The sequence below is a fragment of the Mytilus californianus genome, unplaced genomic scaffold, assembly GCF_021869535.1.
Source record: "Mytilus californianus isolate M0D057914Y unplaced genomic scaffold, xbMytCali1.0.p SCAF_9, whole genome shotgun sequence".
Taxonomy (NCBI): domain Eukaryota; kingdom Metazoa; phylum Mollusca; class Bivalvia; order Mytilida; family Mytilidae; genus Mytilus; species Mytilus californianus.
In genome coordinates, this window is record NW_026262745.1 from 16,194,093 (window position 1) to 16,211,218 (window position 17,126).

The window sequence follows — 17,126 nt, forward strand, 5'->3', positions numbered from 1 at the left end:
TACACCAATCGAACCGACCGTGCGAATGCTTTATAGCCATTCAAGGTAGTTAAACGCACCCATCATCATCAACAAATCGAAACGATTTCAGGACATTACCTTTTTTTAACCAGACTGGATGCTCCGCCTAACTGGTCAATTATAATTCATAAATATGCCTATTTTAATTAACACTTGATATATGTTGTGCTTCAGCAGCGCTTTTCTGGATTATCATATATGCCCAAAACCAAATATTTAAATGCCAAGGATGTATAAGAAGCAAAACATGTGAAGACCTATATGACTAAAAGTTAAAAGATAAAAGGCAAACCTATATACGAACAACTTGATTTGCTTTATTGAAATTATCAACAGTATAAAAGTATGAAGATATTGTATGATTACCAAAGAGACAATTATCCACCAGAGACCAAATGACATAGATGTAAGAAACCGTAAATCACCGTACGTCCTTCAACAATGAGCAAAACCCATATCGTATGATTATTTGTTTCGAAAATTGAAGTTTGCGTTAACGACACTTTTTTTGGGCTACAGCAGTCTAATAAATAAAGGAAGGCATTGTTTCTGTCTTTACCTTTTAACCTTTAAGTCCAATTGGCACAACACATGATTACTATCAAATTAAACAAAATGTTTCAACAAACCGTACACATTCTTTATGGGCCTGTCCAATGTGAGGAGCCTTTAATTCAGTTGTTGTCGCTGGTTAATGTCTGCCATATGTGTTTATCTTAATTGTATTATTGTCAATTAGGCCGTTAGTTTTCTCGTTTAAATTGTTTCACATTTTCATGTCGGGGTCTTTGATAGCTTACCATATAATACGGTATGCGTTTTCAAGTTCTCATTGTTGAATGCCGGACGGTGACCGTATAATTGCTAATATGCACGTCATTTGAACGCTGATGGAAACTTGTCAATCATACCACATCTCCTTATTTTTAATATATGTAGTTGACATTTTAATCGGGGTAAATGATGACCTTACACAGGACATTATTGTAGCCTTGAAGCACATTTTATTGAAACTTGGTGTTGTCCTGATTGGTTCTTCAAAAGGAAGACTTATCGTTTTGAAAGGAAATAACTCCATATAGATACATGATACTATTTAACTCCATTAAAATAAATGTTAAACAGTCGGTCCTATTGTACATGAGAAAAAAATATTCGGATTTAAAGTTGATTTACTTAGATTTTTTTAAATTTTAATTAGACAAAGTTTTAGCGCCATTCATACATGTACAAATGATTTTTTGTTTCAATATGTTATCTGTTCAAAGAAGTTACACCTATGAGAGCGTTATAACGATTTGGGGTATTTAGTTTACACCACGATATTATGTTTAATGCATAAAGATAAATGTCAACTATAAAGGAATCTTTTATTGCAATTTGATCTTATATTGAGGAAAAAACATTTTTAATGTAGGATCTATCAATTTCATGTAATGACAAGTTGGTGTAAATTAAGATATAAGCTTACACATTCGTAGTGTGTGTCCATTTTTTTTTTGCATTGAAAATAACTCGCAAAGTTTTACACATTCATACCAAAGCTATTAAGTTTGACTAAGAAAATAGTTTGCTATAGTTCATTTGAGTGTAGTATTTCTTTTTTATTAAAAATATACTCTGAACGCAGATATTTTGTATAGATTTTTTTATTTCAAGCTTTTTTGTACTTTTTAGAACAGTAGAAGAGAGGCAAAGGATACCAGAGGGACATTCAAACTCATAAGTCGAAAATAAACTGACAATGCCATGGCTAAAAAAGAAAAAGACCAACAGACAAACAATAGTACACAAAACACAACATAGAAGACTAAAGACTGAGCAACATATATTTTTTTTATTGTCCTCTTGGTATCTTTTCCATTTCTCGGATCTTATGCGATGTTGGTGTCGATTTTTTCAAATGACTCGCATATCATAACTGTCATGAAAGTACAATTATAGAATTAAGATAAACTATCATACATTCAAATCAAGTATTCCAATTTTCGGACATCAGGGTTTTAATCAGTTAAATAATTATTCAATGATAAAATGTATACATTCTCTTTATTAAATGATAACAATGTAATGACAGCTCAAAATAAAACGTACTTTTCCGATCTTTCAGTTATGTCAGATATATTTGACGAGTATTTTCCAAATACATCATCAATTATAAAAAGTTGATTGCGATAAGTACGTCTCACAATTTCCTTCGGATCTGAAACAAAAACTGTTTCATAGCCTTTTTTGCAAGCGTTGAAATAATGTAACATGCAATCGTAATCTTTCAAGATCCAAAAGGTACTGTTATTAAAACGCAATGGTTTTTTGTGATCGCGATCAAAATTTCCTGTGATGCACGAGTCGGTACAAATTTGATTAAATGATCTTTCTAACTTTTCATTTCCATGGGAGATTGATCTAAAACGAAAAAGGTAAAGGCATTTCATTACCTTTTGTTTTTAAAATATGTTTAAAAGACATGATTTAGTACTCTTTATGGTATATATGAATATTTCATTTGAAACCGTCATATCCACTTTTAAGTAAATATTTATATTGAACTATAATTGATTTATTTGTTACATGATATTCATAACGTTTGAATGCACATATAAGTAATAGTTTTCAGATTCTTGTCACTAGACACTATACTCATAATTACCCATTAAAGGACTACATTGGAAGTTGGTATGACAGATAAAACATTTCAATAACAATTAAACAATGTAATTAAAAGTTGTAATGTTGACTAAGGCGCTGAAACAAGTGCATTCTGTGCACTTTAAATAAGACACTTTTTTAAAATGTTGAATTGTATAACCTTAAGTAAAGGCAGAAAATAACTGAAAAAAGTGTATAAGTTCCGATCATAAAAAATAGTCAACATATTGCTACATAGAAAACCTTTATAGATGATTTTACGAAGGACTTATAGGAGTGAGAGAAAAAAATCGGATGGTGGAATCTCAATTCAAAATTATTATCTTTAAGTCGAAGACATAAAGAAATAATTTTTCCATAAAAAGCATAACCTTGTAGGAAAAAACTTTAGCGCATGATTGCTTCTAATGAATAGTATGAATTAGTATAAGAACATATAACGACAATTGGTTAGTTTTACCTTTTAACTTGAGTTATAAATTTAGTTTCTTTTTAATAAATATTATTGTCACCATTTTCATCGCTATCCTCATTTTATTATCTTAGCATGATGAAAGTCAATGAATTAGCCCAATCCATTTCGGTATGACATTTCAAAAATACATAAACATATAAATGCAAATTGAGCAAACATAATTTAATAATATATCGCTACTATGGTCTATTTCCGTGTATGTTTATCTGACAAATGCCCTGTGCAAAATGAATTAAGAACATGTTTAAAATTCATAAATACAATAGACAAATGAAGGTGTTAAGATCTATCAGATATTAAGATGTGAACATCCGTAACATGGAAAAGTGTTTCATTAGATCTTATAGTACACCAATTACGCAACAACATTGATACATTTCAAAAAGTTGTATAAATATCTACGTCTTGGTTACTCGAATTACAACACGTGACTTGTGTCCAAATTCAATACTAATATATACATGAAATTTGTATAAAAAATTGAATCGGAGATTCAACAGTCCCTCTTATATTTCCTTATATAAATGTTATTTTAAAGTAGAAAACAACAGAGGCACTCCAGGGTAGATAAATTGTTTGTAGTTTCCGAATGTTAAAGAAACTGGAACATTTGAATGTATTTCAACTTACGAAAGGATAATAAGGTTATTAGGTTAAATGACAAAAACCTGTCTTCGCTCTCAATGATTTGATAGAGATTTCTTTTTAATTGAAAATTTAACAAAATGTATTCAATAAAGGCAACAGTAGTTTACTGCTGTTCAATAGTCATAATTCGATTAAGCAAAAACAAATCCGGGTAACAAACTTAAACCGAGGAAAACAACGGAACCTCAGAAACACTGAACTTCAACAAAAACAAACGTCAACATACATAGAAACGGACTGTAGAAAACAACTGCCATATTCCTGACTTGGTACAGAACATTTTAAGAAAAAATGGTGGGTTGAACCTGGTTTTATGGCTAGCCAAACCTTCAAAACATTCCTTTCTCGAAATCCGAGGTGAAATAAACAAGAGTTGACAATTTCCATAGTCTACCATCTATGACGAAAGTCACATGTCATTGAAAAATATACACACTATATATCATGCAAATTCACAAAAAAAAGTACTGTTGAAGCGTTATCGATAAACAAAACCGTAACGGGTCCAAAAGGCTTTCCAGGGGAGCGAGAAACCTTGTGTAACTTATTATTATACAGAAAAAAAATTATGGAAATAACAATATAGCTAGGCTTTGATAAGACTGTTGTCCGTAGGACACTTGCGGTTGCGATTTCAACCCTTGTGTTGAACCATGAATTACAAATTTATTTCTTTAAAAGGTTAGTGTTTTCTAATTTAGTTAGCATGGCTAACGCCCAACTCAAGGACATTCCAGTAGGTCTTGCTACACCGACTCGAGAGAGCGATGCACTTGATTCAGAGAACCATAGGATCGTTGAAGAGAATGAAAGTTATACCGAAGTGGCGGTAAAAACAAAAAAGGTAGTTGAGTCATTGGACTCTTCTCATAAAGCGAGGAGAAATATTTTCTCTCGTGCAGATGATGTTATTCCGTTAGTCGACAGTACGGAAGAAGATGTTAGACAGAGCTGGTCTGACAAAGAGGATACTAGTACACGAAAACGGAAACTGGAAGATTCCGTAGCTCACAAGAAAGGTAAAATTAAACGCAAGAAAGTTTTTAATCAGTATACTTCTAGCAGTTCTAATGATAATACAAGTAGTAGTGAATGTTCGAGTAGCTCTGAATCAGAGAGTTCAGAAGACAATGAAGTGTTTGACCCAGAACCTTCTTTGTCTAAAAATAAAAAAGAAAAAGTTCCAACTCATGTTACTAAGTATATAGAGAAGTATGCTCTTAGAGATATAAGTAAAAAGATAAGACAAGATATGCTAAACTATAGAGGAGTAAATTTAATACTCAGATACGCATTCTTGATGTTATGGTTCCTCTGTCCCTTTTATGGTCTGCAGCACATCGAATTAAGAAAGAAAATCAAGGTATGGATCCTGCTGATGTTATTCAACTAACACAGAGGGCTATTGTGCTAGCAGGTAATGCTCACTATGTCTATAATACTGACGAAAAGCAATGTTAGTTAAAAAGCTTTGGCAAAATCTAAGGGACAACTTTTTGGTAATAAATTTCTTAAATCTTTGGCTAAAGAAAACAAAGACAACAAAGAACTAAGAGAAATGTTTTTTTTTTCTAACTGGTAAACCTCATTTTAATAGGAAAAAATATCAGTTTTTTCAGCAGGGGCCCACAAACAACCTGCAGTCTGTGGGCGGCAGACAAGCTCTCCAACCACAAGTTTCAGGGAAGAGACCTTGGCAGGGAAACCAGTCACAGAACAGACAGGGGAACAGTAATGGTCAGCGCCAGAACCAGACCCAGAACCAAATCCAGAACCAACCTCAGAACAACCAAGGGTTCAAGAAACCTGCAAAGCCATAGCTCGGGTAGGTCAAGAGAAAACTTTAAGTCATTTACAAAACCTTTTTCAATTACCAATGAATTACATTACCAATCAAAATTCTATCCCTGTAGCGGGGGGGGGGGGGGGTAAATCTTTTCCTACAGAATTGGAACCCAATAACAAAAGATCCTTTGGTTCTCCAGTGTGTAAAAGGAATAGAATTAGATTTCTTATCAACACCGTATCAAAATCAAATACCAAATCAAGTCTTTTTCAATCAAGAGAATCAGGAATTGATAAACAAAGAAATTACAAGCCTTTTGAACAAGAAAGCCATAACACGGTCTTTCCTGACAAAGGATTCGTTAGCAACATTTTTCTGGTACCAAAGAAAGGAGGGGTCAAAGACCTGTTATAAATCTAAAAGGCCTAAATGTTTTTTACGTTACGAACATTTTAAAATGGAGGGAATTCATTTGTGGAAAAATCTTCTTTTGAAGAACGATTGATGGTAAAAATAGACCTAACGGATGGATGCTTACTTGTCTTTGCAAATAGCAAAAGAACACAGAAAATACCCCAGAAAAACGTTTTGCATTCAGGTCCCTCCAATTTGGGATTGCAGTATCCCCAAGAATTTTCACAAAACTGATGAAAGTTCCCATGGCTTTACTAAGACGTTGATGTGTACGTCTGATAGTTTACTTAGACGATATTCTAATAATGAATTAGTCAAATCAGAAAATTTTGTCAGATCTCTCAACAGTTTTGTCAATATCAAGGGGTTTAGGTTTTCTGATCAATACAAAACAGTCCGTAATGGAACCTTCACAAACAATAGAGTTTCTAGGTTATACAGTGAACTCAAAGTTGTTGACTTTGTCTCTCCCGAAGGAGAAGGTAGAGAAAATAAAGAACAGTTCCAAATTAATGCTAGAACACAAGAAAGTGTCACAAGAAATTTAGCTCAGTTGATAGGTCAGTTGACAGCAACCAATCAAGCTGTCCTTCAAGGTCCACTGCATTATCGCAGTTTACAAATATTGAAAACAAAAGCCCTGCATTTGGGGGCCATGACGATCACCAAATCCAGTTAAACCAAGAAGTTCAGAACGAGTTGCATTGGTGGGTAACCAAACTAGGGTCTTGGAACGGGAAAGCGTTACTACGGCCAGAAACCAATTTAACCATTCAGTCGGATGCAAGATGAGGAGCAATATGTCAGCAGATAAGTATACGTGGGCTTTGGTTAGACGAGGAAAAATCCCTCCATATAAATCAGCCCGCGCTAAAAGCAGCTATGTTCGCAGTACAGTCTTATGTTTGCACCTGTCCTAAGTCAGGAATCTGATGTTCAGTAGTTGTCGTTTGTTGATGTGGTTCATAAGTGTTTCTCGTTTCTCGTTTTTATATAGACTAGACCGTTGGTTTTCCCGTTTGAATGGTTTTACACTAGTAATTTTTGGGGCACTTTATAGCTTACTGTTCGGTGTGAGCCAAGGCTCCGTGTTGAAGACCGTACTTTGACCTATATTGGTTTACTTTTATAAATTTTGACTTGGATGGAGAGTTGTCTCATTGGCACTCATACCACATCTTCTTATATCTAATTATGCGAAAAATCTGCAAAACAAGAATATTCTTTTACAAATGGACAACAAGTCAGCAATTGTTTATGTAAACAAAATGGGGGGAACGGTGTCAAAAAAGCTAAATTCCCTTTCAAATCAGTTTTGGGATTGGTGTCTTCAAAAGCAATTAAAAATTACTGCGGACTATATCCCAGGAAAAAGCAATGTTATAGCAGACTGGGAAAGCAGGCATTATGTGGATTTCAGCAATTGGCGGCTAAGTCCGATGCTTTTCAAAAGTCTAATGAAACTGATAAGCCCATGCACATGATGCAATGTAGTCCTGTTTGCGGACAGGTCAAATACTCATCTGAATCAATATTTTAGCTGGAAGCCAGACCCCTAAGCAAAAGCAGTAGACGCCCTTCTACAGTCCTAGAGAGAGATAAGGGGTTATGCTTTTCCCCCGTTCTGTCCAGTACGTGTCCAGCGAAAGTTCGGGAGGAGAAAAGTCAGATAATTTTGATAACTGCAGTTTGGCTATCCCAGGCTTGGTACCCTTTGTTAATTCAAATGTCAGTAGATTATCCAGTGTTACTTCCCACGAGTCACAACACTTTATTGTCTCACCTGAAAGAGCCACACCCTCTGATTCAGAACAAAATATTAAAATTGGCAGGGTGGACGGTCTCCGGAGATCAATTAATTCAATTTGAATTTCAGAGGAAACTAAAGAATTACTCCTCGGGTCTTGGAAATCGGGAACCAGATCTTCTTACGACAGTACCTGGAATAAGTGGTCTAGCTGGTGTTGCTAAAGGGAAATAGATCCCTTTACAGCGCCTTTGGCCGCTATCCTAGAGTTTTTGGCTTGAATGTATAAAGAGGGGTATCAATACAGAACTTTAAATGTTCACCGTTCGGCCATATCCTCAGTTTTGCCATATATTGATGGCGTACCAATTAGTCAATTACCTATAGTAAAACAATTAATGAAAGGTGTTCTACAAAAGAATCCACCATTACCAAAATACCAATTTTCATGGGACTTGGATATTGTTCTCAAATATTATTTTTTTTCATTTACCAGGTCTGTCTAAAACACAAAAAGATTGCAATAACAGATCAGCGAGATACTACAAATTTTCAAAGAAAAAATTGAGTGTTATTTCTTGTATACATGAATATGAATTGAGAACCGAACATTTAAGACCTGTAACTAAAAATGACCCTGATCCTTTAATAGGTTAACTAAGAAACCTTATAAAGGTCTGTCTCCACAGACGGTTGGAAATTGAATTAAAAGGGTTATGAAGGATGCAGGAATCGAAATCTCATTGTTTTAAGCACATTCTTGTCGCATGGTCTCAACTAGCAGGTCAGCTATGAGTGGCATCAGTATGGATGATATAGTGTCCATGGCAGATTTGTCCAACACTAGAACTTTTCATAAATTTTATTTTAGGACTAAAGAAAAAGCTGTTTTTTGCAGATAAAGTTTTAGAAATGGTAAGTTTGCTTTAAACGTGCATAATAATATCTCACGAAAAATCTTAGAAATATAATTTCAGATTTTATGAGGGCGCACAGCGCCCGAAATGAAATATTTTTATATGATAAGATTAGAGTGATATATAATAATGCATTTCCCACCAATCCCACGAAATGCATTATTATAGAGAAATTAAATACTTTGCCAAAAAATGTGGTATGATTACAATAAGACAACTCTTGATCTAAGTATTCCTGAACAGTATTTAATAAAATATGAAATATTATACTGAATGTTTATTCTTGAATACAAACTTGAAATATACATCTATATCATTATATTTTTCAGAACGGATAAAGTTGGATGGACATTTTTATGACTGGTATTCCATGACAATAATTGCAGTTCTGTGGCAATGTGGCGGAATATAATAGAGAACATTTATGTGAAGGTTTTTTTCTTGGACTATAAAGAAATTACTGACTTTATCATGTGTACTGTGTGAAATATTTAGATGTACATTTGATTAATACAAATGATTATATTTACGTAACTGCCTTTATTTATTCAGTCCAAACAGTTTCAGTCTTCAGATGTCTGGTTAGGCTTCACAGTTTTGAATACTTGGTGTTAGGTAACAGAAAAAAAAAAGACTTTAGATGTTGGATTTTGCATCTTGCTTAGTGTACTGATACTTGGTTTTTTTGTGTCAACTTGTTTATTCATTATCCAGATTTGTAGAAATATAGCAACGGTATATTCATTGTTCTCAGTTGAATCAAATAATCCTCAAGATGTTACTTTCGTAACAGATCTACACCAATTTAACAGTACATGATATGTTATTTGTTCAGATGTTGGTCTTGTTGTTTTAGATCAAACATAATTGTTTGGCTTCATTGAAAGTCATTCTATTGTAGCCCGAGGTATACGATGTTACCTATGGGCTTGCGCAATAAGGTATTACCTGGATTATAACATTTTTTTTCCAGGGGTGTACTTTAAAGAGCTGTTTGATTAGAATTGAAGGTCAATGCATTATTATATCTCACCTTAATCTTATCATATAATCAATATTTCATTTCGGGCGCTTTGCGCCCTCATAAAATCTGAAATTTCACTGAATATACTTCGGTAAATGTAAGAAGGATACTCGATGGAATACAGTACACCAAGTTTTATTGTTAAACAGCAATATTTGCAATACGAGTGTTAAAAAAAAGACGCGAGTTCCAACAAAGACTGTTATAAGACGAATCTTTTTTTGTAAATACTCGTTATTTAAACTTTCATCTAACTAAACTCATCATAGATACCAGGATTGAAATTTTGTATTTGCGCCAGACGCGCGTTTCGTCTACAAAAGACACTCATCAGTGACGCTCGAATCAAAAAAAGTTAAAAAGGCCAAATAAAGAACAAAGTTGAAGAGCATTGAGGACCAACAATTCCTAAAAGTTTTGCCATATACAGCTAAGGTAATCTATTCTTGAGGTAGAAAAGCCTTAGTATGTCAAAAATCTGGATTTCTGTCTAATCTTCCAAGTCTTGTTTCTCATGCAAGACCCGCTGTATAGTCGTTCAGGCAAAATTGAGCCGGAATTTACCAAGGGAACATTTGAAACTCATAACTTAAGTAAAACCGACAACGCAATGCAAAAAAAAAAATTTAAATAAAGACGACGAAAATGCATATGAGTTCACAAAACAGTACATAGAAAACTATGGACTGACTGTAAGATTTCAAGTTTAGAAAGGGTTTAATTCGAGATATAAGTTATAAGACTGTTAAGTGTTAGAGAAATATAATAAGCCACATTATATGTGACACAATCACTTGAAAACAATTGATCAACTCTAAATGTGTATCCTAAACATTTCTTGTGAGAAAATTTTTATTAAATGAACCATGGTGTGTAGAGTAAGTGATACAATACCTTAAGATTAAACAAAAAGTTTGGGCAAATGTAAAATATATCTATAATTTTTGAAGGCATAAAACAAATTGTCAAAAATTGTTAGTGGTATGTTGTTAGCGTAATTTGTAGTCCTTTGTGATTTTTTTATAATTAATTCGTCATCTTTTCTTTTTAGAAACTCCTAAATTATTATTCGTACAATGATGAAAAAGGTGTAATTTTAAAATAATATATATATTTATAAGATATTTGGCAAATTGAAAGATTGAACATAATAAAGTCTCCACCAAAATTACAAATGTCAGAAAATGTTTTAGTGTCATTGTTTTAAAATATCTTAAGAAATAATTCTTCTGAAAAACAACCATGCTGTTCAAAAATATATTTTGTTTTATTACATATACTTACGACTGACATAAAACAAACTGATGCCTATACCTGAAAAAGAACAAGAATATCTTTTTTTCAGCAATGCCTTTGTTAATATATATTTATAAATTAATGACTAAATAATATAACAAAAAAGAATGACAAATATACAAAACTCCAATGCAAATTGAAAAAGGGTATGTCCATAAAAACAGACAAAACCAAACATTATCAATCAACGGAACATGTGAAAATCAACTGCCATATTCCTGACTTGGTACAGGCATTTTCCCATGAAAAAGGATGAGTTAAAACTGATTAAAAATGTGGATATTTTGGCAATTTTGCAGGAAGTAATGCCAAAAGTTTGAAGCCCTTCCACAAATACATCAGAGACAATTTATATACAAAAATTTTGATATCTGACAGACAAATATTTTATAAACATCTTACGGTTGTTATTTGATCATTTTAAATTTACAATATTTTTTTTATATTTTGAATTCCGAGGACCAACAATGTACCCTTGTTCAACGTTTACTGTTAGTATGGTTAGGAATATCTATTGAACAGCAGAAACACTACTGAAACACTGCATACATAATATTTGCATTATTCTTCCATGAAAATCTTGTGCTGCCCAAATATTCTGCATATTCAGCAGTTAAGTTAGATTTCGAAATCTTACTGAATGTTGAAAATTGTGAAATTCTACTGGCTATGCTAATTGTCTTCCTCTATATATGACATGTTAAGGAATTACATCTAACAGTTGTAAATTTTTGTTCCCTAAATTTACACCAAACGAAGGAAAATCAATTACGAATGAATGATGGGGCAATTTGTTTTGTCCCTTCAATCAACAAATTTAAATAAAACTATCAAATAGCATCCTCCAGATGTTGACAAGACATTAATTTTCAAATATGTTGTTTGTTTTTATTTTACTTTTTCTCTAATTTGAGCCAAATATGTCAGATTCGACATGTCAATGACGACATAGATCATCTTAACAAATATCCATATTGAAGTGTCCACATTATATCATTCTGGTCATTTACCATTAATATAAACACGATATTAAAAAAATAACATTTAATATTTAAATATTATTACAAATTCTGAAGCAAAATAATGGCCATATAAAAATTTGGATATGTGGTATGATTGCCATTGAGATTGCCAATGAGACAACTATTCACTATACCTTTTTGTGTATTCTCATTTGCGATTTGATTAAAGTTCATTCAAGTTTAAGTTAATTGCATTTGAACCGAAGGTTTTCCTTGTACTAGAATGATCCAAGCTAACTTATTTATATATGTAGTTATGGTATTGGTCACAGATTTGATTTAATTTCAATATTGATTATAGTTAGTCTATGTATAGGCAAGAGAATGTTAGAACATTCTCACCCCTTCTCGTCCAATGAAAAGTCAGTTTTTTCCTTTCTAGTTTTCATAGTACATGACTTTCCAGGCACTATAAAATGCTATACATGAACGACTTTTCATTGTAGATTAATTATGAAAGTGAACTCGTAATAACGACACTAATGAAGTGTACAATATCCCCTGAGGCATTTTTCCTTAGGAAAACAGCCTACTGATTAAAGATGAAAGAGAATAGAATTATAAAAAAACATTTTGAATATTGCAAATGTTTATCATGATACATATATAGAACAAACAAAAAAATGAAATGGGAGTAAAGGTGTAGGTAAAATAATCTTTTATTCAATCTTTATACCAGACATTCGAGTCAATTATTATTTTTTTCTTTCAAGAAAACAATTTCAGACTGCTAATAAATAAAGCAAAGGATTGTTTTCGAAAAAAACCCACAATACATGTACATTCAGCAATAAAAGGTAAGCGTCTGATGTTGAATGGTCGTAATTCAAATATTTATAGAGTGAGATTTATAATTACCAAAAATGATACAAATTTCAAAAAGCTGATTTATATAACATGGTTTTTTTTTAATCAAGAAATTAAGGTATATAGGTATTAAATTTTACCCGAAGTAGAAGAAAGACTCAATGTTTTAACAATTTATCCTTTTTGTCCTAAAAGAACTATGTCAGTGCTATTTCATTCAATCCACTGAAATGACCATTACCTATGTTATACATTCCTTGTATTAACCAAGTTAACACTTCTTTATAAAAAGTGAATTCTTATTAAGGTTTGAATATTACAATGGGAGAGGATAATTTGTAAGGTCACTCTCAGGTGTGAATATGTTCTTAATTGGTCAGACAATACTTGGTCATGTTTTATGAACATTTAAAACCCTCGGCTACGCCTTGGGCTTTAAATCTTCACAAAACATAACCAAGTATTGTCTAACATTTACATAATCCCTTTCTTTATGATTAAGCACGAGCGTTAGCGAGTACTTATCATGAAGAAAGGGATTATCATGCTCTTACAAACTTAGAATATTGTAAAGTGCTCAAGGCTCAAATGATCTCTTGTTTGGTTGTATTCGAGAATTCGTTTCTTTGTCAGTGCAAGGTTATAACTAATGCATGACTTCCTTTTAGGCATTGTATTTCATTAATGGATTCGTTTTAGTGATATAAGGACTTTCTTATAATTTTGGAAATTGTTAATAAATCGTATTTTAGACCTTAGATGACACAACGGTACGATGAAATGGTAGGAGTTGTATAAATTTCCTAATGCGAGTATAAAATGGAGAATGAAAATGGGGAATATGTCAAAGAGACAACAACTCGAACAAAGAGCAGTGAATGTTAATCATGTAAAATTTTAGTGAGGAATTATCTTTTTGTTTATTTACAGTTCAAATCAATAAATTCAAGATTTGAGTTACAGCTAAATTTTGTTTCACAGCCAATTGTGGAGTCCAGCTCTTTACATAAAATACTACTTCATTGTGTGAAGTAATTAACTCAAACTAAATGTTCAAATAAAATGCTTTATATATATTCAAAAATTAAATTAAACTCCTGCATTTTTCTTAATCTTATCGTAATATTGGAAATTACTGTTCTTACCAACAGAAGATCCAGTAATCTGAGTTTTGGTAGGCGTATAAGCTAAAGATTTAAGTTATGTTTAATTGTAAAACTTTTTTCATTTTTTCTTGCATCGCTTTGATATTGTTTAATTTTTTAGTACATTTGAAGTCATAAAAATTCTTATAATAACAATAATGGTACCAATTTCACTGCACTAGTGAACTTCAACTTATTTTGATTTTGTTATTTGTTTTAAAATTAAACATTTAGTCAGTTTCAATCACAAATCCTTTAAGCTGATAAATGCGCTTCGGGGCATTTGTAACTCATTTATAGAAACTCTTTGTTTTGAACTGTAAATAGGCCTAAACAATAGGATAATCCCTTATAAAGAACATGATTTACTTTCATTCTTCACAATCCAAATCCTATAATTTTATTGGCTGAGAGCACTTTGTTATATTCTAAGGAAAGGTATATACAATGAAAATTTAGAGCGAGGGGCTTGCCCCGAGCAATTAATTTCATAGTATATACCTTTCAATTGACTATCCAATTAAGCACATATTTACAACTCGGGTAATCTTTTAATTAGTCTATTAATAGTTTATTTTGGCCGAATACTTGTTGCAAAGGTGTTTTTAAAACGAAGATCATTGACTACGTTATATATTTTGTAAATCTACTGACTTATATCATAGTAATCATATTTGTTCAGTTTTTGAAAGTGATTTAGCAGAATCACGAGTTTATAAATGCAGCAACCATGAATAGGGAACTTAACGGTTTATAAGTCAAGTTCACATTAAAACAAGTGAGATTAAAAGGCCCTCGACTCCAGAATTAAAAAGATAGTAACTGCTGGTTTAAGTATGTATATTAAGAAAGTCTAATTCTTTACATGGTAAAATGGCAAAATAAAAAGCAGGCAGTTATAGTTAAATTGGTGTGCGCGTTTTACATGTTTTGAAAACATTTTCCAATTCACAGAAAAGTTATAAAATTGCAGGTTTAGTTTTTTTTTTATATTGCAAAATAAAAACTAGAACTTTTATCAGAATAAAAATATTAGAGGCACATTTCCTTCAGACATAATATTTAAATTCACGTTGAAAGGGGTCAGATTCAATAAGAACGTTAATTTGAAAGGGTTCAAATTCCATAAGTACGTTAATCGTCGTCGTCGTCGTCGTCGTCATCATCGTCATCGTCATCGTCATCGTCATCATCATCATCATCATCATCATCATCATCATCATCACTTCAAAAGGTTTCATAGTACATACATTTTTGTGTACGTTGTTTTTGTATGGATGATGAATTACCACAATTATGAGATTGCGTTGTACTTTAATCAAGATTTTAAGAACCATATTGTTTATTCTTTATTTAAATGATAGAAACTTGTCTTTTCCAAAAAAACAATAATAGCAGGATTTATTAAGATCAATGTGAAAGCTAATTACAAACACTTTTTTGAATTTGGGACACACAATTTTATTCCAAAAATAGCCGGTGGAATTTTTGGTTTTAATATTCTCTTGATTACGATACAATCTAATCTTACCCTTGTGGTCATTCATGCATAGTTACTTAGTACACGGGAAAGGTATGTACTATGAAACTTAGAAGGCAATTCAAGCGATTTGATTGAACGAGAAGTTGTAAGTATGTGCTAATGAATTATCTCTCAGTAATTTGATAGACAGGAGAAGTAAAACGAACATGAAGAAGAGATAGAAATGTCAATAGAGCAATACGAGTTATGGTATTTTCACAGTCAGGTATTACATAAAATAATTTTGGAGCTTGACACACGGTAAAGTTAGATGTCTATAGTTGAAATGTTTTTAGACTGGGGTTTTGTATTGTTTGTCTGCTTATTTACGACATTCATCGTCCGAAATATTGCACTAAATGTTAGATCTTTTTGATTATATATCTCTTCAACTATTTCGGTTCTTATACATCCTTGTCTTTCAAATATTCGGCTTTGTGCGTTCCTTATGAAGGTAAATACAGAAAAGCGCTTCGAACGCATTAAGTTTATTAGTGTTGTTTTCAAATGTTTTTCTGAAAGTGCTAACAGAGGAGAAAACAAACAATGACGACTTCAGTAAGTACACTAAAGAGATTTATCCTGCCGAACTGACTTTAAATAAAGCTAATAATAACAATGAACACTGCCCTTTCCTGGATCTTGATTACTATATATTTAACGGGAAGCTTAATACCAAAATTTATGATAAAAGAGATGATTTTTCATTTCCTATTGTTAATTATCCATTTTTAGATGGTGACGTTCCCTTGTCACCATCTTATGGTGTTTATATATCTCAACTTGTTCGATTCGATCGTGCATGCAACAACGTATTTGATTTCAACGAAAGAAATCTCTGTATTACTGAAAAATTATTACACCAGGGTTTTCGATATCACAAATTACGCTCAACTGCAGTCAAGTTTAGCGAAAGGTCCAACGACACAATCAGTCAACAAAACTTTATTGGATCAACACATAAAGAAACGATCGCTGTCATTGGTCAATTCAAACCTGATTCGATCTTCAATATGCTTTCAAGCCCCGCCCAGACACACATGCTAACAACTCACACGATAAACTTAGCACTAGTTGTGAATCAATCATCAATGGGTAGATTGTGTACTTGTTTCACACATGTGGTTGTTTTTCTCTGACAGTTCTAGTGATGTGTAAATTGTATAAGTTTACGTTTGATATGTAAAGGTTTTTAATTTTCTTTTTACTGCGTCAGGGCGAAATAAAGTGAATTAGATCCCGTGCAAATGCAGGAGCGGATCCTGCCGTTTTTAAAAGTCGGGGGAGGGGGGGTAAAGGATAAAGGGGGTTGATCGTCTAAAAAAGGGGGGTTCCAATTTCCGGACCCCCCCACCCCCAAAACTGGACCCGTGTTATTTCTGTTCAATTGTTTAAAAAAGGAGATGATGGGTAAATGTCAATGATACCATAATCAACGACAAAAATATAAAAAAAAAGTATAAACGAAAAAAATCCAAGGTACATTAAAAAAGGGGGAAGTACTTAAAAACTGACAAAAACCATACGCTCCACTACATCAATCAACGGAAGGAATGGACAAATGACAAGGTATCTGACTTGGCACAGGAAAACGGAAATGAAATGAGACCGGGATATATGGACTTTTTCAAAATTTCAATCCTTGTATTTAAT

General features: G+C 32.6%; 1 protein-coding gene across 2 annotated transcripts in view; it reads right to left on the reverse strand.

Moving 5' to 3' along the window:
• Positions 1 to 17,126, reverse strand: part of LOC127715390 (uncharacterized) — a 175,266-nt gene that overhangs the window by 131,862 nt on the left and 26,278 nt on the right. The window contains exons 8-9 of one of the 2 annotated variants that reach the window (XM_052221428.1): positions 10,966 to 10,995; positions 2,033 to 2,427 (exon numbers count right to left, since the gene is read on the reverse strand). The exons of the other annotated variant lie outside the window; for it this stretch is intronic. Coding sequence (XP_052077388.1) covers positions 2,399 to 2,427; positions 10,966 to 10,995 — 59 coding nt within the window. The 3' untranslated portion in view covers positions 2,033 to 2,398. Of the gene's footprint in view, positions 1 to 2,032; positions 2,428 to 10,965; positions 10,996 to 17,126 lie in introns of those variants that run through there. 2 annotated transcript variants of the gene reach the window in all.